The sequence below is a fragment of the Alosa pseudoharengus genome, unplaced genomic scaffold (assembly GCF_046254945.1).
Source record: "Alosa pseudoharengus isolate Yale_2024_CS ecotype anadromous, Long Island Sound unplaced genomic scaffold, YU_APseudo_1.1 YU_APseudo_1.1_scf_24, whole genome shotgun sequence".
In the NCBI taxonomy this organism is placed as follows: Eukaryota; Metazoa; Chordata; class Actinopteri; order Clupeiformes; family Clupeidae; genus Alosa; species Alosa pseudoharengus.
In genome coordinates, this window is record NW_027468689.1 from 7,066,953 (window position 1) to 7,091,017 (window position 24,065).

The window sequence follows — 24,065 nt, forward strand, 5'->3', positions numbered from 1 at the left end:
CACACACACACACACACACACACACACACACACAGCGAGCGTAGACAGAGGGAGAGCCCTATAATCTGATTAGCACATGTCCTTCTGACCCACTGACCAGAACTACGAAGACCCCGGCTGCTGGACCGATCGCACTTGTTGAGAGCCTCACCACCTGGCCGCGCATCAGTGACTCCTACAGTATATGATGCACCGGCTGGCCTTTAAGCATAGCATACACATGCTTCCTTATCCCAGCCAAAGCTACGCTAATTAAGTTAATTAGTTAATTAAGTTAAATTACACCAGAGAATGATCATCAAACTGTGTCATTTCCAATAACTCCACTTGCAGAATTCATATCACTGAGCTGCAGTGAGAGAGACAGTGAAACAGTTCAAACTGAATGTCTAATAGTACTTCCTTAACTGGCAATAAGACTATACAAATTTGGTTTGCATAGTACCGGTAATATCTCTATAGAAAAAAAAGCTTCTATCAACACAATGTAGTCTAAGTTGCCAATGTGATATGTTTGGTCACATATTAACACAGATCAGATCAGTTCTTGCTTTTCTTTCATCGTCTAACACACATGTCCACTTGACAGACTGGCCTGCTATACAAGCTGCCATCACATGTTGAGATGCCTCATCAGTTCACACTCCCACCCCTACTACAAACACACCACACACACACAAACACCTCCCTCTGTTTGGATGGTCTGAGCAATGGAAGCTTTTGGGTTTGGGAGGGTTTTTATTTTGATGGTTGTTTTTACACAAGTCATTGTGTACACACACACACACACACACCTCCCTCTGTTTGGATGGTCTGAGCAATGGTAGCTTTTGGGTTTGGAAGGGTTTTTATTTTGATGGTTGTTTTTACACAAGTCATTGTGTACACATAAACACACACACACACACACACACACACACAAACAAACACAATATGGTGGGAAGCCATCAAACTCACCGCGATGCGTAATAGGGTCCCCTTCACTGACGACCACCGGTCCTGGCGCCGGTCGATGACCAAGATGAACCCGACTGCCGCTGCCGAGAGGCTACCCACCAGGGCAACGGGGTAACCATGACAGCAGAGCCAGGACCAGAGAGAGAGAGAGGGGGACAGAGAGGGAAAAACAGACGATGGAGAAAAAAAAAAGGAGGTCTTAGAATCCCATGAAAAACAGGAGTTTAAAAACCAACAGCAACAGTAATCAGCTGGTTTTCATCCAAATCAGTCTCAGCGTGTGACAGGATCACAAAGCGGCTTCCATGGCAACAGTCAGTCAGTCAGTGCAACGTGTGAAAACACTGAATGTTTATGTGCCACTATGAGCACACACACAAACACAATTTGCCCCCGGCATGTCACTGTTTCCGGGAGATTCTGCTGAGGTGGTGCGTCCGTGCGTCTGTCTGTCCATCAGCACGGCCCTCCTCTCACACGCCTCCATCAGGAGCGTCGCGCTCCCCCATCCTCGCTCAGTCTCACGGACCCCCCCACACTCTCCACTCCGGCTGGCATGCCAAAAAAAACACAACCGCCGCCTGCCAAAAAAGCCTTCGCAAAACACCCACCAGCCCCCTTCCAAAACAAATGCCCTTATTTCCAGATCGGCCCCCAAAAATGAGGCTGCTCTTATTCCCTTTTTCTCGAGTGAGTCCTCCTCGGTGAGTATTCTCGGTTTCTCTCTCCCTCTTTCTCACAAACACACACACACACACACACACACACCGCCTCTTGTCACTACAGAAGAAACGACCTTCTGTTTACGCTCGCGGTCGACAGTGTAACACGGGCTAAGAGCCTCTGCCTCCCCGCTCCTTTCAGCAGCCAATGTGCAGTGTGGCCATCAGGTGGGCCCCCTGCAGCCAGTCAGAACGCAGCGCCGGGCTTGACAGACAGCCAAGCCTGCCGGCTTCCCATGAATTGCTAATATGGAGGAGGGGGCGGGCGGGGGGCGTGACTGATAAGGGCCGGGCTCCGCCCCCTGTGCTGGTAGGCAAGGGGCTTCAGATGCCACTCAGCATTTCGAGGCGGTCGCCATGACAGTCACTTTCCCTAGATTCTGCCGCTGTCCTCTCCTTCTCATTCTCTCTGTTTCGCAGCAGCGCTCTGTCCTTCTCTCTCTCTCCCTCTCTCTTTCTCTCTCTCTCTCTGTCTCTCTCCCTCTCCCTCCCTCCCCTGCTCCGATGAACTCATCCCTCCTCCTCTCCCATGCCCCCCCCTCTCCCTCTCTCTTTCAGCATCCCATCCTCTCTCCCTCCCTCTCTTCTCCCCCTTTCTCTCCCCCTCTCCCCCTCACTCCTCAAAAGCACCGGGGTACTCAGAGAATGAAGGCGAAGGAGGAAGGAGAGCCAATGGAGGTGAAGACCGCGCGAGCGTGGAGGAGACGCGTGGAGGAGACGCCTGATAACTACGCATGCCACATCGCGCCTCAATAGCAGCGCTGACAGTGATTTACGACGCTGCATCGGGCATCATTAAAAGGTGAGAGGATGCAGGTGCGATTGTAAATAATGACGGTCAGGCAGAATGGCTTGGCAGTGGACGCTGTAAGATTGGCGAGGCGAGGCGAGGGAGGAGCCGGCGTACAGGGAACAGCTTCTGGAGACCATATGCAGCCCAGAGTCTGAACAGCAACATGGCCACCGCCTCCTCATAAATCATTCACAGCCTGCTTTAAAAAGACCAGGCACAGAACGCAACTCAACAAATCCCTGAGAATAACCTTAATCACCTGACCACCAGCATTGTCATAGCACATCAAATATTGAGCAGTCTCACATTAAATATACATTTCTATTTGGCTAGTTATTTTGCCATTTTTGAGAGAGGCTAGTCACCCTCGACCACTCGCTCCTCCTCGTGTGAGTACACACTCCAGGGTGGGCCTGAGGATTCATTTGCCAAGTCGAGCAAAAATTAAAACATCATGATGAATGCATTTTCTGCCCGAAATCCTCCAGCAATTACTCCATCCCTCTGTGAGCCCGTGAGGGCTTTTCCCTGGGGAAGGAGTAGGAAGTGGGAAGCACGAAGCATGAAGCCCAAAATCTGTTTCATTACACCTCTAACCAGGGGGACACAGCATTTTTCATACATTACCCCCAAACCTCAGTGTTTTTCAGAGAATAAGATTTTGTATACACCGTCTAACCACCTTCCCAATAAATATCTAAATACTGATAAATATGTGCGCACAGTTTGGTTGGCTGAAAGGAAAATAAACAGAGAGTATAATATAATTACTGAGGTGAAGAAATGGTGGTCCTCTCACACAAAGCAGTCTCCTGTATTGTTTCTTTGTCTGGCTTCACTAAAACCTGTTCTAGAGCGCCCTCTGTTGGTCACAGGCTGCTATTTGTTTGATTCCCTGCAGCACTGGTGTCAGAGCAGGCTGTCACTCCAGTTAAGTAGTATTCTGGATGACTTGGTCGCTAAGACAACTAGTCAAGGCTTGACTGACGCACCTTCTGCCAAAGCTCCCCAGAGGCCCTGGCCTCCTTATGGTGCCTGTTAGCGTTGCCTGTTAGCGTTGCCTGTTAGCGTGTCTATCTGTGTGAGGCTAAAGACGAGGTCTGGGTGTTGTTACAGACACACCTGCACACGGTTTACAGATAAAGATGGAGTTCTGTACCAGGCTTCTTCTTTCTTCTGTGCCAGGCATAAGATAATGCATCACACTACAATAATACTGCTGTGAACCGAAAGACAAGAAACCAGAAAGGTTTCAAATGCACTCACACACACAAACACAAACACACACACTTCTTCTGAATAACAGAAATCGGTACAGGGAGACACACCTGGGAACACTGGTCAAGTAGGTGAGGACGTTATGGAACTCTTGTTCCTGCAGATCCCCGAACGTTGGGAACTCTGGGAAGATGATGATGGGGCTGCCATTCTCCCCTCGGCCACCTACAACAGAGACACACCACACATTAGAACTCTGCACATTAGAACTCTGCACATTAGAACTCTGTACATTAGAACACTGCACATTGGAATTCTGCTTTAGAATTCTGCACATTAAAACACTGCACACCGGAATTCTGCTTTAGAATTCTGCACATGATCATTCCACCTGAAACCTAACACAAGTCTATTTACTTGTAATACCCACTATGTCCTGTAGTCTCAGAACAATAGCTTTTATGGAGAGCCCCATAGCACAGTTTAAAATCACCTGACCCCCCGTGTGGCCACCAGGGGGCAGGTGTGAGCCTCCTGAGAGCAGCCGGGCTCAGGGCAACATCACCATCACTGTGCCCCCTCTGCATTAGGCTTTGACGTCTCCACTGGCGCACACATCACATCGCTAACAGGACACAGCACTTTAACATGGCAGACAGGGGGACAGGACAGGAAAAGCATAAACATAAACATAAACATAAACATAAACATAAACATAAACATAAACAACACAATTTGTTTAGGATGATCATTAGCCCCCTGAAAAGAGATTCTAATGTTATCAAACACGAGAGCTCTACAGTGCGTTCATCTGTTCGTCTGACAAATGAATTAAAATTCGAGGGAGGGGAGGAGGGGAGTGTAATATGTGTGTGTGTGTGTGTGTGTGTGTGTATATGTGTGTGTGTGTGTGTGTGTGTGTGTCTGGCGTCGTGGGGCGGGCAAGGGTCAACTTTCACATATCCTTTCATTTCCATTTTAGAAATGATCTTGATAATACTTGGATAAGCTTGTGAGAGGATTACTGGTGCCCTGCGGTGTGGCCACTGTGGAGGGGGAATGGCCAGTTCTCCGCGGGCACACAAAATGTCCGTGTGAGCCGGACTCGGGAGTCGGACAGGAGCCGGCTGGTCAGGCTCACAGCTCACAGCAGCGCTAGCGCACGCCAAGGCCACAGCCTCCACTTCATCTGCAGCTCTCCACAACATCACATATGCGACAGACACAGAGAGAGAGGTGCACACACACACACACACACACACACATACATGCGGACACAGACACAGACACAGACACACACACAGACACACACACACACACAGACAGATCAATGTCCAGGCAATGGGGGAACGTAGGGCAATTTGTCATTGCCGGCAGCACTGGACCAAGACTCTCACACCCATCTGGTGTCAAGCAGACCCCCTTGAGAAGGAAAATGAAGTATAGAAGCCGGCAGCAAGGTTAATGAGATGATCTGCCCCAGCTCTGCAGCGACTTCCACACACACACACACATGCACGCACACGCATGCACACACACACGCGCGCACAAACACACACGCACACACAAACACGCGCACACACACACAGACACACACACACGCACACACGCACACACGCATAAACACACACACACACACATACGCACAAACACAGGCACACACACACGAAGGCTTGGGGCAAGGACAGTACGGCCATACTGCATGATTAGCGGCTCCAGAGGATGGAAAAATTGTTTAGGTGGAAGCACCACTTGTTCTCTACTTGTCATTGGCTACACAATAGAGAGTGTCCAAGCACACAGCCTGGATACTGCAGGCTCTGAATGCATGCAGATTTTAAGGACACTTTTTAATAAGGTGTTGATGGCAGACCATGTGTTCCTATTCAAATGAACACAACTACATTCATAATATTCAAATGGTCAATTTGTTTATAATCTAAAATGAGGAATACAAATTCAAATCTCTCAACCAGACATATACAATGTACATTATGTTAACATTACCTGATGATATTTTGTAAATACCCCATTTCTTTCTTTTATTGCTTTACCACAGGTGTGGATAAAAAAATGGATTTACATAAAGATTAATTAGCTTTTCAAGCAAACAGACGTCCCCAAATGCCAGGAGTAGTTCATGTGTTTACTAAGGCGTTAGCGGCAGCTACAGTGTCTGGGCCACTGCGTACAGGATCACTGGGAGAGAGTGCATGAAACAAATTCAGAGTTGATTAAACCAGTCGGTCATTTACCTAAGGCAGGGACGCCAGCCGTGGGAGGAGGCTCACTGTGAGGGGTCAGACTCACACACACACACACACACACATACATGTGGACACAGACACACACACACACACAAGCCTGGGAAAATAAGCTCTAGCAAACAGATGGCCACCAACAGTCACCGGCCTTGGGAGAGGGTGCATGACTGCCCGGGAGAAAAATAATCAGACTGCTGAACTCCCACTGACCACCTCCACCATGGATCAGGCTCAAGGATGGTGTCTAGGACATGGATTTGGCAAGGCAAGGCAAAGCCATTTTATCTACATATGATAGCGCATTTCGTGCACGAAGCCAATTCAATGTGCTCTACACACCCTCAGAAAGAAAGACATAAGAAATAATAAGTAAAAACACGGAGGGCAAAGACATCATTAGGCCTCGTTCAGGATGATGAACCGACATTATGATCCACAGCAAAAACAAGGGAGCCCTTACGGCAGTGGTGACAACTCTTTAAACTGTTTCATAATCATCTGAAATGAAAACATTAACAAGATTTTAAGAAGTCACGATGACTGCCTTGGAGGTGTTTTTGTCCTTCCTTGTCACATTTGCAAGTTGCGCTTGCTTACAAGACATAAGTCCAGCACAAGGGTCACGTTAAAACAGTCCCAGTAGCATATGAACAAACAAAACACAAATTGAGGATCCTGACTCTGTAGCAACCATGTGACTTCACTATGGTAACAGCCCAGAGCTCAGTATACAAACAATGTCCCTGCACAAGCAAACACACACATTTACACACACAGAAGACAGCCTTCCCGTAACACAGGCCCACTCTGGGCTCCAAGATACTTTCTCTGCCTTACTGTCTACCTGCCTATCATTAAGAATGCTAACCAGACTCTTTTTGTGTTTTTTTGTGTTCAGTTTGTTATATATGTGAAATGCTGTTTTACTAGGTATGCATCATTGGTTTAGCGTTGATTCATTAATCATTCATTTATCAATCTGTCAATCTGATTACACAATTGACATTTTTTAACTAGGGTAATTAAATCAGATTGAAATCTGATTGTTTGTTTGCATGTAAGTGCATTGAGTCTGTGTGTGTGTGTGTGTGTGTGTGCACTGAGCAGGTAGCTACACTGTGATCAGCTGTGACAGCTTTAGCAGTGGGAACAGCTGTCAGACCTGTACATTCAGGCAGTGGAAAGCAAATCAAATTCCATCCTCCAGGATCCCTCCCACCCTCTCCACCGATGTTTTGAACTGCAACCATCAGGAAGAAGATATAGAGTGTTTCTGACCAACAAGTCACTACACAAAATCCTTGATACCCAAGGCAATAAACACAACATACATTTTACGCCAACATCTCACACTCATAATTAGGACAGAACAGACATTGCCTTCAGTTAAAGAAAACTGTCTAACCTGGCAACATGTTGGGACAATAAAGCTTTTTGAATCTTGTGCAGACGCACTAGAGAAGTCAGAACAGAGCAGCGTTGGAGCCAAAGGAAATGTGGTGCCAAGTCGATTTAGTCATAGGAGAGTTAAAGTTTTTTTTCTCCTTCATATGGGTATGTCATCTTACTCACACTAAATACTAATAAGAAACATTAACTAATAAACATACTAATAAGGACGTCTAAGGGGCATGTAGCACCATACATCCAATATGTAACCTTTCAAAGGGGTATTCTCAAGTGAAAATATGCAGTTCAGACTAGTCTTTTTTTTTTTATAATTATTTTTTATTATTTTCATCAAGAATTAATACATGTACCAGCATATACTGTGTAATTTCATATCACCATCAAAAAACAAATCCTACTAGTAACAGTACTCCTCTACTCCACAGGATCCAGTTTAGACTAGTCTTGTCTATGCAGCTAATGCTATACTAACTAAACTTGAAGATGACACTATTCAGCCAGTTCAGAGTGCTATTGCAAGTGGCCTTGAGCTAGCAGCAGACAGTGATTATGGGTGTGCTGTTTGAGAGTCTGACCACGCCACACACAGCGTCTGGCATTCAATCGCTGTGCCACCCAGTCGGCCCTTCGTCTCCATGCGCTGTTGCCAAGTGGAGCAACGTGAGTGTGAATAATTTAGCGGCCAGGGCATTGTCCAGAGTAACCCAAACTGGGTCTCAACTGGGGCAAGAGTGGAGAAGAGAGGGACACACACAACTGAACTGTGATGAAGGGTTGTCAGAATTTTCCCAAGCGTCTGTGTGTATGTGTATAAATACAGTAAGCCGGAGAGTCGGTCTGTGCTGATGTATATATCTTGTGTTTAAAATAGAACTGGTGAGAAATTCCCGACACAGACACTGCGAAAGGTGCAGTCCAGCTGAGCCAACGTACGCTGGCTTATCACGACTCACGTAGAGGATGACTCAGCCCATCACCATGCTGTGAATCGCGACTCTTATTCACTATCTGGACCACGTCACAGTATCCATCATACCCCATTTCCCATAATACCCCATTTCCCAACACCTTCCTTCCCCTGATCCCAGCACAGGGAGGGGGGGGGGGGGGGGGTAAGAGGAGAGGGTCTCGGAGGGGAAGCAAGAGGAAACTCACCTGACAGGAAGGCGAACTGCTTCCTGAGGTCCACGCCGATGTCTGCGGCACACAGGGGGCTGCTATCCTGCTGCATGATCTCATCTGGGGGGTGACCAGACAAAGAGAGGAGTCAGACACAACAAACAAACAAACAAACAAACAAACACCCCACAGACATAAACACCTTGCTGATCCATTCCTGGCACATGTGCAACTAAATACAAGACTAGACAGGTCACAATGCGCACATAAAAGCAGTCGTATCGGATACAAAACAGACACAGCTGCTAAAAACAGAAATAGTAAACAGAAACACAAATCACACAACCAGTGAGAAGAAAAACACACACACGCCATGCATCAGTGGCACAGTCTCTCTCCAGCCACTCAGCCTTGACCCACTTCCTCAGACTCACTCTCACGTCTATTCAGTCGCTCGCTCTCCCCCTGGCTCCCATCCTCACACACACACACACACACACACACACACACACACACACACACACACACACACACACACACTCTCATCTTCATACACACACACACACAACAAGAAGCTCACACAATCGGACAGAGGGCTTTATTTTACTCTGTAGGGCATCTTTTCAAACATTCTGGGAGACACAACAATCCTTGGTGTGTGTGTGTGGGGGGGAGGCATGCATATCACAAACACAGACACATACAAATCACAAACAAAACAGACACTTAATTTGCTCCTATGCGGCAGGAGGCTTGGATTAGAGTAATCTGCAGGAGTAGTGGGAGCAGTCACATGACCAGCAGGAGTAGTGGGAGCAGTCACATGACCAGCAGGAGTAGTGGGAGCAGTCACATGACCAGCAGGAGGAGTAGTGGGAGCAGGGAGCAGTCACATGACCAGCAGGAGTAGTGGGAGCAGTCACATGACCAGCAGGAGTAGTGGGAGCAGTCACATGACCAGCAGGAGTAGTGGGAGCAGTCACATGACCAGCAGGAGGAGTAGAGGGAGCACTCACATGACCAGCAAGAGTAGTGGGAGCAGTCACATGACCAGCAGGAGGAGTCTTGTGGGAGCAGTCACATGACCAGCAGTAGTGTGAGTGCCAATCATTTAGGAAAGGCAGTAGTAAGGATGTGGTAGCATCATCCCTACCTACTGTACACAGTCAGTGCACTTGCATGTGCAACAATCTGATTAAAGCACCAGACATTATTATTATTATCAGAATACGTAATATTCCAGTTAATATGATAAGCGAACTAGGAAACATCTGATTTCCATGATGACACATCTTCCTTAACGAATCATGATCAACTCCAACTGAAATCGGAGTACTGGTTACATCATGATCTAATGATGATTTAATCAGACTGAAATCCAATACTCCAAATTATTCAGATTTTCTAAAAATGGATTTTCAATCTGATTTTACATAACACAATTTACATGACATTTTTTTTTAGAAGGGGGGCTTTTATGCCTTTCATCGGCCAGGACAGTGACAGGAGACAAGCGGGAGAGAGAATGACCCAGTTGAGGCACCAAGTTGATTTAGACGTAGGAAAGTTAATGATTAACAACATTAGGCATTGATATCAGGCACTGCTTCATAACCCAAGGCTACTCTGCTGGTGAGGGTTTTCTGCCCACAAAGATTGCCCTGTTGGTGATTTTGTTTTTGATGTTAAATAGGCTTGGCTGTGGATTGGCCACTGTGGAAGATCTCCTACCTATAGCACAAAAAATGTAAAACCTCTCCCATCTGAAATCAGGAAAGACTCCAGTCCTCACTGCAGCTTTTAATCTGTAATCTGCCGCATAAAATAACACCCGATTTAATGAGACAAACATCTAACCTCTAGCGCCATAAAACTTTATGAACCCTTGCCACGCAGTCAGACAACAGTGAGCTTCAGAAGGTGACCTTCTGGCAGCAGTGTTACTGAGAAAACAAATGAAGCATACACACCAGTCTAAACTACAGCAATACCGGGCACTGTTCCCATTAACAACTTGTTCTCATACACACACACACACACACAACAGGGTCACTCATCAAACACACACTCATCCTATCAAAAGGGCAGTCTGCTTCTCTGTCCACACACACACACACACACACACACACACACACACACACACACACACACACACACACACACACACACACACACACACACACACCTCTAACACCCCTGATGACTGGAGATGGGTGGATTACTCAGGTATTTACTTTGAGGATGGAGCCCAGCAAAACAAGTGTGTCACAGGGGATCTGGGTCAAGGGGGGTTGGGTGGTGTGGTATGTGTGTGGGGCGTGGGGGGGGGGGGGGTTGCAGTAGATTACAGACGTGTCTGAAGAAGCCGCTGACAAACACACACACACACACACAGAAAAACAGCATCACATGATCATGTTTGGGTTTCAGGGGGGTTATGTTGCTTCACCTCCTCCTACAACCTCTCCCACACCCCAATGAGGGATCACATGTTGATGTCTAGATGTATGACGGTGCAGATTAACCGAATATTCACATGCCCAGCAGACACAGCACGTTTCCCTCTAACCACAAGATAGTGTCGCAAATGAGTGAGATACATGACAGAGAGAGGGAGAGAGAGAAGGGGGGGGGAGACGGAGAGAGAGAAAGAGAGAGAAAGAGAGATGGAGATGGAGAGAGAGAGAGAGAAAGGAGAAAAGGAGAGATTGCAGGCCTACAGTGGGTCAGTAGAGAGAGAGGGAAAGAGGGCAATGAGCTTAGGTCTTCTGTAAGACATCCTATTACTGACCCAAAGCCTGTTATAGAGCTTCCAGGCCTGCAGCGGCGGAGCCCGCGGCGCTCATATGCCTGCAGACACAGACCACATAAAGCAGCCACACATATGCCTGCAGACACAGACCACATAAAGCAGCCACACATATGTCTGCAGACACAGACCACATAAACCAGCCTCACATATGTCTGCAGACACAGACCACATAAACCAGCCTCACATATGCCTGCAGACACAGACCACATAAACCAGCCTCACATATGTCTGCAGACACAGACCACATAAACCAACCTCACATACCATGAAGCAGCAAGCCACCCTTCTGCCTCAACAGCTTAGACTAGAGCATCCAGCACCGTTCTGCTCTGCAGTCTCCATCGTATGCTCTCCGCTGGTGCCCAGTGTCCCCGTATGCTCTGACCCCCTCCTGGCAGCACTTGCTGGTGATCGGGATGCCTGTGGTGAGCTGATCCAGAAGTATCCCCCTGTACCTCACAGAAGGGCCTGCAGACATTATGGTGTGTGTGTGTGTGTGTGTGTGCTCCCTCTCTGCCCCCCCCCCTCTTGACAGCTGTCACACTGCCCGAGCAGAGGTGATAAAGCCAGCTGGGTTAAGAGAAGATTCTGGAGCCTGGGCGGGAGCGAGTCATGCCTGACCTGAGGTAGCCCACAGACACACAAACACAAGGGTTGGATTAGGAAAGTCCACTCACTCATTCACTACCTAGTGCACTATAATCAACAGTTATGGAGTACTTATTTCCTATACAGTACACTACCTAGTGCACTATAATCAGCAGTTATGGAGTACTTATTTCCTATACAGTACACTACCTAGTGCACTATAATCAACAGTTATGGAGTACTTATTTCCTATACAGTACACTACCTAGTGCACTATAATCAACAGTTATGGAGTACTTATTTCCTATAAAGTACACTATGTAGTGAATGAGTTTCACTAACAAATTATGCCTCATTGTTATTGATTATATTAGTAATAGTAGTAGTAGCTGTATTTACCTTTGTCATACTCTGTCCTTCACTTACTGCTATTATGTTTATGGTTATGACAATTGGCAGACGCTTTTGTCCAAAGCGACAGACTCATAGAGTCTATGGTGGAACCCTGCAGTAAAAGCAGTCACTGTACAGAAACGACGTTGACCTGTTTACCTTTCTGACCTCTGTCTACACTCTGTGACCACATATGTTGATATACTTAACATAGTGGAAGTGTGGCAATGTGCATTTTATATTTAAACACCGATAAGATAAAAAATAACTTCCTCTGCATTGTGCTCCGTGTTTTTCCACACGCTCGCAGACTCGCGTCTCTCTCTCCCTCTCTCTCTCTCTCTCCCTCTCTTTCTCTCTCCGTCTAAAGACGTTTCCTCCCGTCAACACAGAGGATATCCTCCTTATACGAGAATTAAATCTTCACTCTCGCCAGATAAGCAGATGATGCACGCACAACTACAACAAACCAAATCACATAACATGATAGGCCTGCAAGAGCTTCAATACACACTCACACATCGCAGATTTTTTATTGCTGGCAAGCTTTTTAAACATAGATGCTGTGTGAGGGTCCTGTGTGTGTGTGTGTGTGTGTGTGAGTCTGTGTGTGTGTGTGTGTGTGTGTCTATGTGTGTGTGTGTGTGAGCTGAGGGTAAGTAGGATATATTCAATCTTATCTCTTCTGCACCCTTCCCATGAGAACCCCCGCCCCCTATCCCCCCCATATCCTCCATGCCCTCAATGCCCCCAGCAGGGAACAAACAGACCCCAGAGTACCCGCATGCCCCCCCTTTGCCCCTCTTTACCCCCCACCCCCCAGTTTAAGCCTCTCACACATGCGGAACCGCACTGTTTATCAACACAGAGAAATGAGAGGGTCTGAAAAGCATAGCTTCACAGCTAAACAAAACAGAATAAAACCCCCCTCGGACTTATACATCCGCAAACCGCAACAGCCCTCACACAGGGCCTATACAGCCCTCCCACTTGTCCTGTGTGAGAGAGTGTGGGTATGCGGGTATGTGTACATGTGAGAGAGTTTGTGTGTGTGCAATTGTATGAGTGTATGTGTGAGAAAGAGGGATTTGGTGTTGGGGGGGGGGGGGGGGTCCAAGAATGCAGGTTATTCATTCCAAGGCTAGCGCAGTGCTGGGGGGCTGACACCACTGAATAGGGGTGGTGTGTGTGTGTGTGTGTGTATGGGGGGTGTAATGCCATTCAGCAACGGAGGAGGATTCTTTACAAATGCTATACATATTTAATTGAGTCTAGCCCAGCGCTAGCTGTGGCTAATGCTACAATACTCACTCTGTAGTTCAGTGAATGACAGAGGAAAAGGGATTCTGTTCATTTTGTCTCCTTTAGACAGAGACTTTTGTTGGGTCATGGGCAGAAATACTGTCTCTGGAAATGCGGACGACAAAGCAGGAATAGGGAAGCTATCGCTAGTTCCTCTCTGGCCAATTTTGTCATAACAGATGCACAGGACTTGTCACATGTTCCTCTGTCTCTGTCTGTCTGTCTCTGTGTCTCTCTCTCTCTCTCTCTCTCTCTCTCTCTCTCTCTCTCTCTCTCTCTCTCTCTCTCTCTCTCTCTCTCTCTCTCTCTCTCTCTCTCTCTCTCTCTCTCTCTCTCTCTCTCTCTCTGATTGGACGAGCGTTTCTGAGTGTGAGTGAGTGTGCGTGCGGACCTTTGTCCGGCTGAGTGATTCTCTTTCTATCTGTTTATTCTTCTATTTTCTTTATAATTTATGTTTAGTTGTTTTGTTTTGTCCTTAGTTTGATAAGTGTTGTATTTATAGTAATTATTAGGTCCGCAACCAGCGGTTTGGGCGCTGGTTAGCGTGGCAAACATGGAGAGAATGGCGTTTGATAATTTAAGTCGGCGCCATGCCATTAAAATCCCTGTAAACTTGGATATCTCTGTTGAGGAATGTGGTCTAGCTGTTGGCGCTATTGTAGGACATGATAGTATTGTTTCAGCGTCTAGAATGAATGGTTCAGTGGTTATTTTTCTTGATAGTTTTACTAAAGTCAGTGAAATTATCAGCACAGGTATTAACATAGATGGAAATCTGGTCAATGTTCTACCACTCGTTACTCCTTCAAGACGTGTAATTTTGTCCAATGTACCGCCGTTCATTAGTGATGAGATAATCTGCCGTGAATTGGCACGATATGGGCAAATAGTATCCTCAGTTAAAAAGATCCCGCTTGGATGTAAATCCCCTTTACTGAAACATGTCGTGTCTTTCAGGAGACATGTGTATATGATCCTTAAAGATTATACAAGCGATCTCAATGTCGCTTTCAAATTTAAAATTGATCAGTTTGATTACACGATCTTCGCCACTACTGAGACTATGAAATGTTTTCATTGTGGAAAGGAAGGGCATCTTATTCGTGCTTGCCCTGAGAAAAAGGAAAGCAGGCCCACAGTAGGCACCCCGGCCGCAAGTACAAATGAACAGTCAGAAACGGAGCCTGGAGGAGTAGGCCTAAGAGAAGCGTCGGAGAATGAGGTTTCAGCGGCAGGGCCGTCTGGCAAACAAAATGAACAAAAAGAACCAGAACAAAACGACACAAAAGGTAAGGAAGTTTTGGGTATGGGGTGTAGCACAGTGTCTGATGAGATTTCTACTAATCAGAGTGTAAACACGCAAGTTTTGGAAAGTGAAGAAGCGTGTGGGAATAAGTTGCTAGAAATTCCCACGGTAAATGAAGCGACTGCTGTTGTGGTAGCAGAGGCCGTATTGGAGGGATTGGACGATGAGGAAGGAATGGACACAAATGTGAAGTTTAAATTCCCTATGGTGAAAAGAAAAATAGATACTCTTAGTCGCACTAGAGCAGCTAAGAAAGTTGCAGTCTCTGCCCAAGCTGACTTAATTGAATCTGAGTACGATTCTACTGACTCTTGCTCAACGTCACAACAGCATGTATTTAGGGCTTTCTATACCTTAGATGCCATTAAAGATTTTCTAAAACGCACCAAAAATACTAAACGAGTACGAGTGGAGAATTATTTTCCAGATACCATGGGCTTTGTTGACTCAGTGCAACATTTTAGGAATAATCCAGGAAATGAGGGGTTTACTGATCAAGAGATTGCTCGTCTAAAAAAGTTTCTGACAAAACTTAAACAAGGAATTAATGATGAGAGTAATAGCGCTAATTAATTTGATTTTCTTTATCATATGGTGCTTTGTTCTTGTTGAGTTTGTGTTGTGCTTTCTATTACAAATGAGTGTTTTTAACATAGCAACCTTAAATATAAATGGTGCTAGAGATGTAAACAAGAGAGCTCAACTGTTTGAGCTTATAAAGCAAAAACACATAGATGTAATGTTTGTGCAGGAAATCCATACCGATGATAGAAATGTTGTTGATTGGTGTAGAGAGTGGAATGGAAAAATCTTTTTTAGTCATAAATCTGCTTTAAGTGGGGGTGTGGCTTTACTCATCTCTACAAGTTGGATTCCACTAGATTTCTCAGTTGACAACATTATAGATGGAAGACTTTTGAAAGTAAGAGCTATTTTTGAACATTGTGCTTTTGTTTTTTTATGTGTGTATGCTCCCTCATCTGGGATGGAAAGAATGCTTTTCTTAAATAAATTATGTGAAGTATTAAGTGATTGTAGTAAAGATGATTATTTAGTTATGGCAGGTGATTTCAATTGTACAGAACTAAGTACAGATAGAAATCATCCAGAACCACATCTTGCATCACGAAAGAGACTTGTGGAATTAATAAAAAAACATGAACTTGCTGATACTTGGAGAAATTTTAATAATTTAAGGCAATACACATGGGCACATGCAAGAGACAATTTGATTTCTTTAGCCCGTCTTGATAGATTTTATTGTTTTAAGCATCAGCTTAACATTTTTAGGAATTGTAAGATCAGTCCTGTTTCTTTTTCCGACCATTGTATGGTACAGTGTGGTGTAGGCATGAGGCTAATTAAGCCCAGGAGTGCTTATTGGCACCTTAACACCACTTTGTTGAGTGATGCTAATTTTAGAACAACTTTTTTGTTTTTTTGGAATGATTTTAGAAACTGTAAGACTTTTTTTCCATCTCTTCAGCAATGGTGGGATTATGGGAAGGTGCAGATAAAACAGTTTTGTCAGCAATATACTTTCAGTGTCACAAAAGACATAACCCGATCTATGACAAATCTTGAGATAGAGATAGTAGAACTCCAAAATTTGATGGAAACCACAGGAGATCAAAACCATAATGAGGCACTCAAAGTTAAAAAAGGTGCATTGGCTGACTTGTTAGGCTTGAAGGCACAGGGTGCCCTAGTGAGATCAAGATTTCAGAGTTTGACTGAGATGGACGCTCCATCCCGTTTCTTTTTTAGTCAGGAGCGAAAGAATGGTCAGCGACGTTGCATACATGCTCTGCGTTCACAATCTGGGAATTTGCTAAAAGAGCCTGCTGAGATTCGGAGACGAGCAGTCAGTTTTTATGCTGACTTGTTTTCCTCTGAATACAGTGAGCAGCCAGAAATTGAAGAGGAGTTCTTTGATGGGCTTCCTAAAATTTCGAACAGCAGTGCAAAAGAATTAGAACGACCACTGTCTTTAGAGGAGCTCAGTGCTTCTCTTAAGACCATGGAGAGTGGGAAATCACCTGGCATTGATGGGCTTCCAGTAGAGTTTTTTAGGACATTCTGGGCAGTGATTGGAGATGATCTGCTAGATGTTTTAAATGACAGCCTGACTAAAGCTGAGTTACCATTGAGTTGTAGGAGGGCAGTCCTTACTCTACTACCCAAAAAAGGTGATCTCCACGAGATAAAAAATTGGAGACCTGTGGCACTTTTGTGTACTGATTTGAAGATCTTTTCTAAAGCACTGGCTATTAGATTAAGAAACGTAATGGAGCAAGTGGTCCATAGAGATCAAACGTACTGTATTCCTGGCAGATCAATCTTTGATAACATTGCTTTAATTCGAGATATTTTGGACGTCTCAGGATTATTTGGCATGGATACAGGACTGATTTCTCTTGATCAAGAGAAAGCATTTGATCGGGTTGAGCACAAATACTTATGGAAAACTTTAACAGCTTTTGGTTTCAGCCCAGGCTTTGTTGACAAGATTAAGGTTTTGTATTGTGGTGCTGAAAGTATCCTTAAATTTAACGGTGGTTTATGTTCTCCTTTTAAAGCTCAGAGGGGAATAAGACAAGGTTGTTCACTCTCTGGTATGTTGTATTCTCTTGCAATTGAGCCCCTACTGCATAAATTGAGGATGGTCATTTCTGGTTTTTCTCTTTGTGGTTCAAAATATCTGTTATCTGCTTATGCTGATGATCTGGTGGTCTTTGTAAAGAATCAAGAAGATGTAAATGTTTTAGCCAATACAGTTTCAAATTTTGGGAAGTTGTCATCAGCAAAGGTTAATTGGGACAAAAGCGAAGCACTGTTGGGTGGAAAATGGGAAGGCAGGACACTAAAGCTACCCCAAGGACTAAAATCAGGCAGGAATGGATTTAGGTACTTGGGTGTTTTTTTGGGTGACAGTCAAACAGAACAGAAAAATTGGGAAGGGGTCCTAGAAAAAGTGAAAGGACGTCTCAAAAGATGGTCTTGGTTATTACCTCACATGTCCTATAGGGGGCGTGTTTTAATATGTAATAATTTGGTGGCATCCTCACTTTGGCATCGTTTAATGGTGTTGAATCCTCCCCAGAAGTTATTGTCTGATATTCAAACTGAAATGGTGAATTTCTTTTGGGATAAGCTGCATTGGATTCCCCAAAGTGTGTTGTTTTTACCTAAAGATGAGGGAGGCCAAGGACTTGTTCATCTGATCAGTCGAGTTGCTGCTTTCCGCCTTCAGTTTCTTCAAAGACTGCTTGTAGGCCCAACAGACTTATTGTGGAGACCTTTGGCCTATAGTATATTGCAAAGATTGGGAGGTTTACAGTTGGATATCTCCCTTTTCTTAATGGACCCCAAGAGACTACCTTTCAAGAATCTACCATCATTCTATTGTGGACTTTTTAAAGTGCTATGTTTCTTTAAAATACAGAGATGTGAATTTTCAATATCTGCACCCTTACTGTTGAAAGAGCCATTGACAAGGGGGGCTAAGCTGGATCTATCAAGGGAGTCAGCTCTGCCATTGGACCACATTTTGGAAAGCCATGGACTTAAAACTTTGGGGAACCTAGTATCTCTAGCAGGCCCTGAACTTGATGTTGTTGAACCTGTAGCTACCGCTTTACATATGAAATCAACACGAGTTGTGGCGCAGTTGTTAAACAAATGGAAAGGAGTCTTAACAAAGAAGGAGTGTGACATGTTGCAACTTTTCTGTGCTGACAGTTCTGAAATGAATGATGGGTTTCTGTTTCCAAAATTGAATGTCATGCCACAGTTTGATGGGTGTGATGGACCTTTGTTGAATGTATCTTGTTTTGAAAAAATGTATCTGGATGAAACTGATGGTAAAGATTTTTACAAAGTCTGTGTTAAGGTGTTGAACAAATTAAAACTTAATGCAAGGACTGACACACCATGGCGTGCCAAGTTTTCGCTAGATGAGAATGTTAAACCAAATTGGAGAACTTTTTATAAACCACCGTTAACTAAGAAATATGGGGATTTACAGTGGAAGGTCTTACACGGTATTGTGCCAGTTAATTCTTTTGTTTCAGTGATAAATTCTACAGTTGATGACAAATGTCCGAGTTGTTCTGAAAGAGAGACAGTTTTTCACTGTTTTATGGAGTGTCATAGGCTTGTCTCCTTGTTCCAAGTGTTGGAGTGTATTTTTACATGTTTTGGTTTGGTTTTTACTCCGCATGTTTTTATCTTGGGAGTTAAGTACACTCAAAAGCGCAAGTCTTGCTCTCAGTTACTAAATTTCATACTGGGGAAAGCAAAGATGGCAATATGGGTTAGTAGAAGAAGTATAATTGAAGATGCATCTGATCATGATCCAGTGTGTGTGTTTAAAAGGCTGGTGAAGTCGAGGATTTTGATAGATTTTAAATACTATGCTGAAATGAAAGACTTGGATATTTTTGAGGAGGTATGGTGTTACAGGGAAGCTTTGTGCTCTGTTAAGAGTGGTGAACTGGTTTATGGAGAACATGTGGTTTAATTAAGTCCTTATTTATTTATTTATTTATTTATTTATTTATTTATTTTATTTTATTATTTTGTGTCCTTTTGTGGTTTTTTTATTTGTAGTTTGTTATGATTGACAAAAAGAAGCTTGACTCTTAAAGAGAATGATCTTTCTGTAACACAATGTGAAAGCCTAGTTCATTAAAGTTGTATTTAAAATTCAAAAAAATTCTCTCTCTCTCTCTCTCTCTCTCTCTCTCTCTCTCTCTCTCTCTCTCATACTTTTTCCGTTGCTCAAGTGTCCTCCACCTGCATTATTCACACAGGGGATCAGTGTTGCTGTGCTTTAGAGACAAAAAACAACACATGCGTGTCTGAAACCATATTATGTAGTTCATTCCCTCCTTTTCCTCCACCATCTAAGTATATATAGTAAGTATATATACTCTTTTGATCCTGTGAGGGAAATTTGGTCTCTGCATTTATGCCAATCCGTGAATTAGTGAAACACACTCAGCACACAGAGACCACACAGTGAGGTGAAGCACACACTAACCCGGAGCAGTGAGCTGCCTGCTACAGCGGCGCTCGGTGAGCAATGAGGGGTTAGGTGCCTTGCTCAAGGGCACTTCAGCCATGGATGTGGGGATGGGAGAGCAGTACTCAACCACTTCCCCCGCCCACATTTTTCCTACGGAAAAAGTCGGGGATCAAACCGGCAACCCTTCGGTTACAAGCCCGAAGCCCTAACCAGTAGGCCACGGCTGCCCATCTTAACATGTTTGAACTAGCGTTGAAATCCCATGTTGCCAGGGAACCTCATCTCCATCCAAGGCTTTGCCTTCAAGTCTTAACCTGTTTGTTGAATAAAGCTGGATAATCTCTGTAGGAAGCCAGCCGTACATGCAACATACATCCTGGGCATGGCAACGAAGGGCGACCACATACACACACCCATACTCTTTCATACAAATATGCACACACAAACACACCTACATACACACACACACACACACACACACACACACACACACACAAGACAAACACAAACAAACACACACACACACACACACACACACACACAGACAAACACACACACACACACACAAAGACAAACACACACACACACAGACAAACACACACAGACAAACACACACACACACAGACAAACATACACACACAGACAAACACACACACACAGACAAACACACACACCTTTCTTTTCAAAGGGTTCTGAGAAAAGACGTGATTGTGAGACAAAATCCCTGTAATGTCTTTAAGGAGATAGCCACTGTGAGCAAGGGGCGAGGTGAGACCTGGAATGATTGGGACACATTCAATATGTCTGTGGAGACGTGGGATTCTGTATTACATGTGTGTGTCTATGAAACTTCTATATGTGTGTGTGTGTGTGTGTGTGTGTGTGTGTATGTATAAGTCTACAGTGCTGGTATGGTATTAAGATTGAGTGTTTGTGTCTGTAATATGCATGCCATATTCCATTTGGTTTGTGTGCCCAGACAGACCAACTGACACAATGGAGACAGGAAAGAGCAGCTGTGCGTGTGTGTGTGTGTGCGTGTGTGTGTGTGTATGTGCTAAAGCGGGAGCCTGAACAGCCAGCCAGCCCACAGACATGTGTAGGGAATCAGAAGGGGAATCCGGCTCCATCATACGGCATTACAGTCAGGCTTTAGCCAAGCCCCATCTGCCTCTTACACGGGCCTGCATCAGTGTCCAGATCTCAGCCCACACACACACACACACACACACACACACACACACACACACACACACACACAGCATCCCACTAAAGGTGGAGGAGGGGTGGGATTCCCACAGCGAAACAACTGGGTCAAATGGGTAACATTCTCCAACCATATGACCCCCCCCCCACCCCCCCAATGCCACAATAACAGAGTGTAAAATGAAGGACTAAAAGACTTTATCTCCATGTGGATGTAGTAAGTGCAGACGCTGGTCCGATTGTATTTAGGCATCATCCCTTGAGCCCCAAATTCATATAACAATGGAGCTAGCAGTCCCATCTCATTACAATCCAAATAAAACTTTGTGTTTGTGTGTAGTAGCGACATCCAATTTCACAGAATTTCAAGTCCCCTCTAGATAAAGTAATTGAAGACTTAAGTCCCGTTCCTGGCCAAGTGAACTTGAACTCCAATGACACATTTTCAAAGCTGTAAGGAGGAGTGAGAGGGGTCTGAGAGGACGTCATCTCAGCTCTAACTATCCGCACTTTTATATCTATCCACCATGATGATATGCAGCCAGCAAACAGGGCCATGCAAACACTCCCAGCTTTAAGTAGTGACTGCTAACGGGAGCATGAACATCTACTTCCAGCTAAAAACCGAGTCATGCTGGACAGTAGGGCATTCTGAGCACCTGGGTCTGAGGTGTGTGTGTGTGTGTGTGTGTGTGTGACATGGGATGCGGACGGGATGTGGCACGGCCCCCTCACGCTTGAGCGGCGGGTCAGACCGTTGCTGGCACACTACCACACAAGCACAGCTCAGTGGGCAGAAGGGAAATGCCATGACAACAGGCGAGCAGATAAACAACACGCTGTTGTTTCCACACTCATCTCTCTCACACACACACACACACTCATCTCTTACATACACACACACACACACACACACACATCTCTCTCACACACACACACACTCATCTCTTACATACACACACACACACACACACACACACACACATCTCTCTCTCACACACACACACTCATCTCTTACATACACACACACACACACACACACACCTCTCTCTCACACACACACACACTCATCTCTTACATATACACACACACACACACACACACACACACACACACACACACACACACACACACACATCTCACACACACACACACACATGCACACACACACACACAGGATAGAAAAGCAGCAGCTTCCCTTCATATAGGAACACTGGGGGAATAGTATAGTAACGCCATCCTGATCAGGGCAGGGCATGGACATTCATTCCACAGATGGCTCTGGACTTGACTTGCTGCGCGAGCAGAGACACATGTCTTTGCCATGGCAACATGGCAACAGCAGTGCAGATAGGCGGGCGGCTCAGGTGAAGTTTGATCCTTTGTGAGTAATCGCAGTCACCCCAGCGCTCCGGGGCCAGGTGTAGGTGTAAGGCGCTGATGCCAGGCCAGGAGGCTTGGAGGGGTTGTTTTTTTTAAGCCCTCTTTTGCCGACAGCACCTGTCCATCTGTCAGGCACAAGGCACCAACGGACTCACTCGTTGGTTTGTTTTGGCAGCGATCGTCAGCATCCGTGTGCACGCGCAGCTGGGGAGCTGACGGCGAAACAATGGAGTGTTTACTTTCAAACTCCGTTAGAACTTTCTGCGGCTGCAACCTCAGAGAGCGAGGGAGGGAGGGAGGCTTCGCTGCAGCAGAATACTGCCACGTGCAAAACCCCAAGTTTACAGCAAAACCATCAGATAGACATGACCATGACTGGTAAAACCATCAGATAGACATGACCATGACTCTGGCAAATGCTTCTGACCAAGCCACTCCACAAACCATAGGCAAGCCACAGTACTCCATGTAAATCAACTGTTGCAATAAAAAGAAACTCTTATGACCTTATAAACTTAAGGTGGATGAACACATTCAAGACCAAGCTTATAACCAACCATAAATCTAGCACCACAAAGACCTGGTTGTCAATCAAGCATAGAGCATAGAGCCTTCAGAAGAAATGGAGTTTTAGTGGTCCCTTCACTAAAGAGAGAAAAGATAGACAGACAGGGAGGAGGAGGAGAAGGAGAGAGAGAGTAAAGGAGTGAGAGACAGGGAGGGAAAAGGAGAGAGAGAGAGAGAGAGAGAGAGAGAGAGAGAGAATGGCTAACAGAGAGAACTTCAATAAGGACAACTAAAAAAAGAAAGATGACAGTAATAGTCATCAAATCAAATAGAGCACCACTGCTGTACCTGTCATCATTCTGAGCTGCAGCCACATCCTGGTGATGTCCTGGCAGAGAAGGGACACTCGATTGAGAGACATCCTGCCGTGCACGTCTCCGCCAGGTCACTACTTCCTCCCACGACTGACCGCTTTCCTTGGGCTACTGCACCGATAGCAGCAGCAGGTAGTGCTAGCTGCTAACCGCTAGCCTTCCATTCCGTCACTGAAGAGTAACGTTCCCATTACTATGTGCACAGTCACACCCCCATCTTGAGCGCACACACATTCACACACACAGGCAGACTGACTGACTGATCACTGCTTCAGGTTACTCCTCCCACCTCTCTCTCTCTCACACACACAGACACACACAGGCACACAGGTAAACGCTTGAAGCAGCAGCCAGATGCAAGACCGTCAGATCCAACTAAGGGGAGGGTGGAGGAGATTTTAAGCCTCCTTCAAAATGCGTACACACACACACACACAGACACACGCACTTAGGAGCTACGCACAGTAATCAGCCCCTGTAAGCGGGTCTGGCAGAGAGCAGACTGAGAGTGAGAGAGAGAGAGAGGGTGATGAGGGGAGGAGTGTGAGGGAGGGAGGGAGGGAGAGATGGAGTGTGTGAGAGTGGCAGACAGAGAGAGGGAGAGATAGGGTGATGAGGAGAGGAGTGAGAGAGAGATAGGGAGATGGGGGGAGGAGTGAGAGAGAGAGAGAGAGAGAGAGAG

At 45.4% G+C, this 24,065-nt stretch overlaps 1 protein-coding gene across 5 annotated transcripts in view; it reads right to left on the reverse strand.

Moving 5' to 3' along the window:
* Positions 1-24,065, reverse strand: part of mcf2la (mcf.2 cell line derived transforming sequence-like a) — a 68,448-nt gene that overhangs the window by 32,942 nt on the left and 11,441 nt on the right. For all 5 annotated transcript variants that reach the window (XM_076302975.1, XM_076302977.1, XM_076302976.1 and 2 more), the window contains exons 2-4: positions 8,520-8,603; positions 3,801-3,915; positions 958-1,048 (exon numbers count right to left, since the gene is read on the reverse strand). In XM_076302975.1, the coding sequence (XP_076159090.1) occupies positions 958-1,048; positions 3,801-3,915; positions 8,520-8,603 (290 nt within the window). The remainder of the gene's footprint in view (positions 1-957; positions 1,049-3,800; positions 3,916-8,519; positions 8,604-24,065) is intronic.